The following is an 8,598-nucleotide window of genomic DNA, read 5'->3' as shown; positions in this document are numbered from 1 at the left end:
AATCCATCCATTAATTTACCACTGCTAGTGATGTAGTCAAGACAGTCCCAAGCCTCAGAAGTGTTGCAGTGTATGTTTAGGAATTAGACAGGCACCAAGTGGTTGTGAACCCACCTACACCACTGTTTCCCTATTATTCAACTCTTATTCCCATAATTCCACTACTTTCTTAGTCTCACTTTCTCCAGTCACTCATAAGAAGTGTAAAACACCATATGAAACGCTTGCACTCTCTGTTGAGGGTTGGCTCACCAGCAGAACAAAAGTTCAGGTTTGCGCTTTAGAGGTTATGCTTAAGAACATCACCGAGAAACATAATGAGGAGTGCGGATGGACAGAAAAGAAGTTAGACATGACTAATCCAATGACCTCTATCCAAGTATATTTTGTACCGTTTCACATCCTCAATATCCTATTCCTAAAATTTAACTGTAAAATTTTATCTGAAATTCATCATTGGGAATAGTAATAGTCCTTATTTAAACAAGTATTAAAACAAAAGAATTCATTGTTTAATTCTCAAAAATAAAACATACTCTGTTTAATGCTTGTTGACCTAAATGTTGCAATTTGGTTGGCAAAGTATGAAGAAGTCATAGGCATTTATAAAACATTTTCATTAATGAAGATAAAGAAGCCTAATAAATTGATGATTCTTATTATTCATAAATATATAAAATTGTGTGGTCATGATTATTAAAGAATCTGCTATAGACAACATATATTCACCTAATTATTCCCTAACTTTAGGGGTAAATGAATCAAGCATTTGAACTAAAAATTAATATGAACACAGCAAAGGTGTGGGGGGGCAAAGGAGCTACGTATAGACACTATAAATCCATGCATTGACTTACCATTGCTAGTAATGTAGTCAAAAGACTCAAGAGCCTCAGAAGTGTTGCGGTATATGTTTGGAGATAAGACATGCACCAAGTGGCCGTCAACCCACCTACATAATGACAACATTGTAGTGTACCAAATATGAAGTAGCAATTCTAGCAGCTAAAGCACAAGGAAGACTATGAAAATGATACAGTAAAATGTCAACCACAGTGATAAAGAAGGAGATCATCAATCGATAGCAAGTCTGAGACAGAAGAAAAAACAGCATCCGTACAGTTATGCAAGAGACATAACTGTATCTACTTCCAGGAATATTTGCATCTATGCTCATTATAGATATGTTACAAACAGCTTTGCTAAGTATACATTTCATATTTGTAAGCATGGGACTCAACTACAAAGTAACCTAAATATCTATACAAATTATTCTTGTTTTTGTGAGGGTGGGTATTGAGATCAACTGGCAGCAACACGATATCACTCGAGAAGATCACATAATGAAAAATTTAAGGGGAATGCTAGAAGTAGGTGCTCCAACAGTCGAGCAGTTAAAAAACCCATGTAATCTCACATACAAGACGGGAAGCCTGTTAATCAAAATTCCAGTAAACTTGCTTTCATTTACTGTACAGTAAAAGTCTATGTAGGCTTTCACTCATCTCAAATAAAATTTCGGAAAACTAAAATACCCATCAATTTACTACACTCTAGTATAGAAACATAATTGACTGGTTGGTCTTCTATGAGTATACCATTATTTGGGTATTATTTTGAATTTATTCATGATCAATTTTATCTCAATTAGTTTCAAATCTAAAATTTATAGAAAACTAAATCAAGTGCATCTATATCTAAATTTTTCTCAATTACTATTGCTAAGCCAGATAAAATATTTTTAATAAGAATTAGACCAATATTATACAAATAAAAGTAGAATTGAAAAGATTATCTACAATTGAGAAATATTTTGTCATAGTCAAAAGAAACTCAATTTCCAATGGGTTTAGATATTAAATTATTATATTATTTCCTAAATATAATTTTACCTTAAAATTATTTTTTTCTCAATTTTTTAGGTTATACGTAGATATTATATACTATATAGACAACTAAGACAAGTTCATATAGAAGCAGATAGATAGATAGATACCCCTTTCAGGGGAAAACAAAAAGTGATAGATACCCAATCATGTTTAAAATTATAAGTGATAAAAATAGAGATAAAATAATGAAGATAGTATTCGCCACCTGGTATCCCCATTTGAATAAAAAGAAAAGAATGTCCAATAAACATGGCACCAAAACAGAAAGAGGATATATCAGTCTCTGCACCTGGAAGGAGAATTTCTCTCTTTATTTTTCCCACCCAAGTTAGTTTTTCCTCCCTTTTAGTTATGTCGTGTGGTTTGGGCCTCAAGGCTTTAAGAATTTGTCTTTATCTTTTAATTTTTTAAAATAATATGCATTTAGTGATAGAAGAGAAAAAAGTTTAATGAAGTCCAGCGACTTCCTAGAAGAAGTTGCTAGTCTCTACATAAAAATGTCCAATGATATAGCTCATTGAGAGGATAGGTGTTGAAAAGCACCGGTTGCGGTGACTGCCCCTAGCATGCCTCAAATTTTAAACAATATCAGCTGATACATAGAAGCCCCAGAGACCAAGTTCCAAGGCAGATTAAAGAATTAAGAGCAAAAAAGAAAATTCACACACAAGAACAAGAAAAATAACTAAACAACACAGTACCTTCGCCACTTTGTCTCTTCATCTTCATTAGTGCCTGAATTAATCATTTTCTTTGGAAGGACTTTTTCAGCCAATTTGTCAATAATAGCTGCAAATTCCACATGCCAGTTCAATCAATTGTTGCAACAAAAGAGCTTAAATGAATCAATAATGTAAAAGAAATGGTTACTTTTTTACACATAATAAATATCCGACCAAAAAGTTAACACAAACTATAAACAGTTGTGGCAACAAGAACCTGATGAGTCTACCAGCTGTTCACCATCGACCATGAGAATAGGCACCTTCTTGTAATCAGACCACTTGATTTCTTTCTTACCAAGGGGATTGACTTCCACAACTTTGTATGGTATATCATAGTAGTCCAAGAATGCTGAAACACCAAGAAATAACCCCCAAATCATGAAATTATTCAATGTCTAATTCTTTGTTACTTTTGCTCTTTGCTTTTAAATTCCTAAAAAGTTGCTTAGAAATGCATTTGCTAGAAAGAAAAATCATAGTTTATGAAAATGAACGAATGACTAAAAGGCAAGGCCAACTCTAACATAATAAATTGTTTCATATCAGAGTAAAATCATGCATTTGTTATCTTTTTAATTTTTAATTCTTCAAAAATATAATTTATCTTCCTTTCTGAATGCGGTTTTCTTTTTTATTTCAAGAGCAAAAGGCGAGTAGCATAAACAACCAAATGATACCTAATTAAGTATCTCCCGTGGTTGTTGCTTTTGCTACAATTTATATTCTACTTCCTTAGAAGTTGCTAGTGCTAGATTTTCCCTTATAATTAAAATGTAGACTTATATCACCTACTTTTATATTTAATCAAGATTAGACTAAGTTAATTTGATCTGGATAATGAGACAATAATATAATCCATAATATTAGGCCTATATGAAATCCTAAATCCTACAATGGATGGGACTAAGGATTTACTAAATAAAGGAAAAGCTACATTTCTTCCCTCTCTTGTCTTTTACGTTTAGGTTCTTGGAGATTAGAGAATTGTAGAAAAGGAATGAGGACAATCTCAGACACTGAGTTCAGGTCCTAATATGATGATCCCAGAGTCATGAATCAAAAATCAAATATGCTTACACCTAAAATTTCAATTAGAAGGTAAAAGGCAAATCATTATCTGACTAAAATGTTATCGAATAGCTAAATGGTAAGAATATAATTGTTTTGAATATAACTAAAACGAAAACATTAACTGTTTAAACTTTAATCATTCAAAAATATTAGTATTTACTTTGGTATCCAAATAAGTTTTCCCCTTTTTGCTTCTTGCTTCAAGAGGCAAATGAGCAAGTACCAAATCAACTACTACTAATTTTAAAGTGATTGTTTTTGTCGCACAAAATTTGAATTCGAATGAATGCAATGAAAGTACGAAAAAGAAAATCAATAAAGGTAAACTACCTTTAACTTTATTGCAAAAAGGACAGGCCTCATACTGATAAAGAACAACGTCCTTGGGCATGATCTCAGCTGGTGGAGGCTCCTTGGCGTAGACCGAAGCAGCGGTGGCAACGGACGCGACAGCGCCTGCAAGACCAAGAGCGACGGCTCGAGCCGAGCTTCTGGAAAAGGAAGTGAGGACCGGAGAGAACCAACGCCGGCGAGTGCAGGAATTTTTGGTTCTGCTGCAAAAGAGCGCTACCCGGACGGAACGAGGCTGGATGGCGGCGGCTGCCCCTCTGTCGGGAACGGTGGCGAGGGTCCTGGAGAGGACGGAGGAGGTGAATGAGGAGGCCCTTCTCATTTGGCAATCCTATCGGAAAGAGCAGATCTCGGCGCGTGTTGGGTTGTTGAGGAAAGTTTCGAGAGAGAACTTTTTCTTTTTTAAAAAAAAAATAGAAAGAGAGAGGTTTATGACGTTCCGGAGATGGGTTTTAGGTGTTCGTTGCTATTTATTTTCTAATTTCTTTTGTCCTTTTTGTTTACTGCGATTTCTTGTCTATAAAAACATATAAACAGACATTTATTATCATAAACTCCATTAAGTATATTTAAACATTACTAAATTAATTTAATAAATAAAAAATAAAAAGATATTTGATGATTTTTTAAGAAATGTACTAACATATATAAAGCAATAAAACTGAAAGAAAATACATTATTTATTTGTATAATTATGATTTTTAGTTTTTAGTTTATTTAGTTTCATTTAAATTTAAATAAATAAATATATTAACTCCTTCAAATAAATAAATTGGTGAATTTTTTGAATAGCATCCTGACAATTTTAATATGTTTTTTACATAAATAATATCTTAATTAACTTAGCTGTTGTTAACAAAAATCTTTTCAAAATTTTTTAAAAATTATTAATTAATATAGTAATCTTAAAGTAAATTAGTACCCATATTTTTGTATTAAATGTAATAGTCAATGATTAATATATATGAGAAATTCTTATATATTGAGAGAAAATACTATTTAAGAATTTACTAACAAGTGCCCTTATTCTTGTGTTAAATAGAATAGTTAACATTAAAAACAGATATTATTTACATTAAATCTAATGTAATTATTTTCAATGCATTGAAAAACAGATATTATTTAATACAATAATCTTAAAGGAGTATCCTTAATTTACTTATTAACAAAACTCTATTACTTAACATAGGTAAGATATTTTTCTATTAATATTTTTATATTAAATATAATAATTGACCATTAATGTGATGAATCCAAGGTATCTACCAAAATATTACTTAATATTGTAACATCCAGGTATGCCTTTGTTAAAATACCCATTAAGGTAATGATTTTGAAAAAAACCTTTATAATTAATATATTATTTTTTATATAATTGAAAAAAGTAAATTTAAACTTTACTTTTTAAATAAGAAATAATACATCAACTAATGAGTCAAATATTCAAATACATAATCAATATATTGTTCTTTTCTTAAATTTGATGAAAAATGAATTAAATAAATAACAACCATTAATTAGACAAAAAAAATGTTAAAGAATGCTATGGGAATAAGGTAATATTTATAAGAAGATTTTTGTAATTAGTATATTATTTGCTTTTAATTTTGATAAAAGTAATGTATTAAATAAAAACATTTATAAAAATAAAAATTAAATTTTACTAATGACTGTGAATACATAAAAAATTGAATTATTATTACTATAAATAGTATTTGCATTAATTTTTTAAAAAAAAATTAAAAGGAAAGAAAACCCTATCTTCAGTTATTGGTTCTTCTAAAACCCTCAAACGCCAAGAAAGCCTGCTTCTCCAAACAGTTTTCAATGGCCACCTGACAAATCCTTCTCTCCTTCTGTCTCCCTTGCTCTCTGCCAAACAAAGAAATGTCCGCTTTAAGATCCTTACTCTTCGGCACCTCCCTCTTCCGTGCTCGGAAACCGCTCTTTCTTCCTTTTCCTCCTAAGCTTCTCTCCTCCAAGCCTTTTCCCGCCCTCTCCCTCCGCTTCCACCGCCACACTTCCTCTGCTGCCGCCCTCGACACTACACTCAACGCCAACAGCACAGAACTTCTCGATTCGGCGTCTGAACCCCACCCCTGGCCCGAATGGGTAAATTTCGTTGACAGATTAAAGTCCAAGGGTTACTTGGTTGAAGCTACTGCTGCCACTGCCGATGCTGGCACTGATTATAAGGACATGAATTTGTTGAAAGATGCTTGCCTTAGCTTTGCTCGTGACCGTTACGATCTTTTCAAGTAATGGTTTTTTTCTCAATGGCCCTGCTATCATTAGCTTAGTGGCCAGTTCCATTTCTCCCCTAAATAAACTCAAAGCTCTCTCTATTTGGTTTCTTTGTTACTTATTTTTTGTTATTTCTTTTTTACTTCCAAAAGCAGATAACAAAGAGTAACCGCATAACTAAACGGAATTTTAGTTCTTATATTGTGAAATGGAAGACTATTACTGTGCTGAAGTTGCTGTGAAACTTAAAGAGAATTCTGGGATTGTTTATGTGGCAGTGGAGGCTATCTGTTTTATGGCAATAATTTGATATATAATTGACGTGGTCACAAATTTGGTCTTCACCTTTTGCCATTTAATGCAGATTGTTGTCTACCAATGATATTGAAACAGTCGTGGGGAGTGGATGTCCTAATCTTTTTCGAAAAGCTGTGAATTCAGCTAAAAGGTTGAGAGCCTATGTTCGACTTGATGAAGGGGATGTATGTTGTTTTCCCTTTTAGTATTAAATTCTTTGCGCAGTTTTTTCAGCAACCAAAGAATGTACTCTCCAATATGTTAATTTTGCGGTTATTTAGTTTATTTGGTTTTCGAGCACTTTTTGCGTCTTGGAAAATGTACTTCATGTTTGGAAAGGCACATTTGCTGCCAACTGCCCAGGCCTGTAAGAACTTTGAGTGATTGTCAGAATGCACTTTTTCTGCAGGTTTGTAGTACTTGCAATCTGCGTGGTTCCTGTGATAGAGCTTATGTGATACTAAAGGAATCAGAAGGTGCTGGTCGTACTGTGGACATTGTGCGTATGTTGTTATCCTATGCCCTTGATCCCATTGTTATTTCTGGGGGAGAGAAGCCTCCTGGTAGAGAGCATATCGATGTATCTGCAAGGAATCTGCTTTCTGACTTGACAAAATTGAGTGAGACGTCACCTGCTCCTGAACTTCCTAGGCCTGCTGCTAAAGCTTCTCCTCGAAAGGAAAAAACCATCAGTGGCAATGATGATGAAGTTTTTCAAAATGTTGAAATGAAGAGAGGAGATTGGATGTGTCCCAAGTAAGTTTCATGTGACTTTTCTTTGCTTTTGAGGTTATTTCCCTGCATCTTGTTGAATAAAAAGTGACTTTATTTCTTTCATGATTTGATTATATTGAAACATTTGCTTTATGGGTAGGAAGAGGCCAACGACCTGTAGTAATCAGGTTCTTAATAGTAAAGAAACTTTTTATAGCCCTAATTGAACCAAGACGAATATTAAATATGAATGAAGTTTAGAGTCTCCATGGTATAAGCATCCTACAAGGATCCTGAATGAGCAGTGAGCAATGTACCGTTGGTGGAAAAAGGGATGATCCAATGAAAATATAACTTACAGAAAGATGTCGCAGGTTGAAGTTCCACATTCTTTGCTCTTATAGAACTTCATGCAGTTTCAATAATAAGCCAGTTTTGCTTGTTGATTGCAGATGCAATTTTTTGAACTTTTCAAAAAATCTGCAATGCCTAAAATGTAAAGAAGATGGCCCCAAAAATGTTGGTGGTGATGAAACTGAAATGAAGAAAGGAGATTGGATCTGCCCCGAGTAAGTTTGCATTATCTTCCTGGCTGTCAGCAATCAAATATTTTAATGCTTTCTAAGTATACTAGTTGATGCTTATCACTGTTCAATGGGTGAGAAACTCATGTTTATCACTACAGCACATTGTTATGCACTTTTCTCATTGTTGGTACAGGTTTCATATTAGTCTAAGAATTCCCTTATTAGAAATCAGTCTGCGGATGTGTATATGTTGAAATGAAGGAATGAAGTTATCAAATTTCTTTTGTGTTATAGTTGGTGTTGGTTGGGAATTATTTTTCTGATATCCATCAAAATTTATTTGTTGATTCTTCTAATTAGTCTCGTCAATGATTTTCATGCTTCCCAGCTGAAGACTTCTTGTGTGCAGATTTTTTATATTGTCTTCAGATAGTCCATTGATTGCCTTTCATGTTCCAGGTGCAATTTCATGAACTTTTCTAGAAACATACGGTGCTTAAAGTGCAAGGCAGAAGGTCCAAAGAAGGTTGTTACAAATGATATTCAAATGAAGAAAGGAGATTGGAGCTGCCCAGAGTAAGTTGCTTTTCAATTTTATGCTGCTAAGAGGCCCTTCTAATTTCCAAGAATATTTAATTGTTCACTATCATTCTATTAAATAGCATTTGTACTGTTGGCAGTCCCATATTTAATATCATCCTTATTATTATTCAGAATTAGTTTTAGTGAAATTGATGCAATCTATATATCAAAAAGAAAAAAAACCAAAAGAAAAGAAAG

At 33.2% G+C, this 8,598-nt stretch overlaps 2 protein-coding genes across 3 annotated transcripts in view; one reads left to right on the top strand and one right to left on the bottom strand.

Moving 5' to 3' along the window:
• LOC110422555 (uncharacterized) overlaps positions 1-4,517 on the bottom strand; it is a 5,892-nt gene extending 1,375 nt beyond the window's left edge. For both annotated transcript variants that reach the window (XR_002445727.2, XM_021436517.2), the window contains exons 1-4: positions 4,016-4,517; positions 2,829-2,963; positions 2,591-2,678; positions 858-952 (exon numbers count right to left, since the gene is read on the bottom strand). Coding sequence is in view for 1 of the 2 variants with exons in the window: in XM_021436517.2 (XP_021292192.1) it covers positions 858-952; positions 2,591-2,678; positions 2,829-2,963; positions 4,016-4,358 (661 nt within the window). In the remaining variant the exon portion in view is untranslated. The remainder of the gene's footprint in view (positions 1-857; positions 953-2,590; positions 2,679-2,828; positions 2,964-4,015) is intronic.
• Positions 4,518-5,799: 1,282 nt separating this feature from the next.
• Positions 5,800-8,415, top strand: LOC110422465 (zinc finger (Ran-binding) family protein). Its single transcript, XM_021436390.2, has 5 exons — positions 5,800-6,294; positions 6,645-6,762; positions 6,987-7,333; positions 7,744-7,860; positions 8,278-8,415. The coding sequence occupies exons 1-5, from the start codon at positions 5,924-5,926 to the stop codon at positions 8,396-8,398; spliced, it is 1,074 nt and encodes a 357-aa protein (XP_021292065.1). The 5' UTR covers positions 5,800-5,923; the 3' UTR covers positions 8,399-8,415.
• The last annotated feature ends 183 nt before the right edge of the window (positions 8,416-8,598 follow it).

Source organism: Theobroma umbraticum, unplaced genomic scaffold (assembly GCF_002168275.2).
Source record: "Theobroma umbraticum cultivar Fairchild unplaced genomic scaffold, ASM216827v3 scaffold_146.0, whole genome shotgun sequence".
Taxonomy (NCBI): Eukaryota; Viridiplantae; Streptophyta; class Magnoliopsida; order Malvales; family Malvaceae; genus Theobroma; species Theobroma umbraticum.
This window is presented reverse-complemented; position numbering and strand designations above follow the sequence as displayed.

What these genes read in the sequence shown, in the direction of transcription:
- LOC110422465 (XM_021436390.2), top strand. Translation starts at nt 5,924, where the DNA reads ATGTCCGCTTTAAGATCCTTACTCTTCGGCACCTCCCTCTTCCGTGCT. An exon ending in TTCGACTTGATGAAGGGGAT is followed by an intron (nt 6,763 to 6,986) that starts GTATGTTGTTTT and finishes CTTTTTCTGCAG; the next exon opens with GTTTGTAGTACTTGCAATCT. An exon ending in GGAGATTGGATCTGCCCCGA is followed by an intron (nt 7,861 to 8,277) that starts GTAAGTTTGCAT and finishes TTCATGTTCCAG; the next exon opens with GTGCAATTTCATGAACTTTT.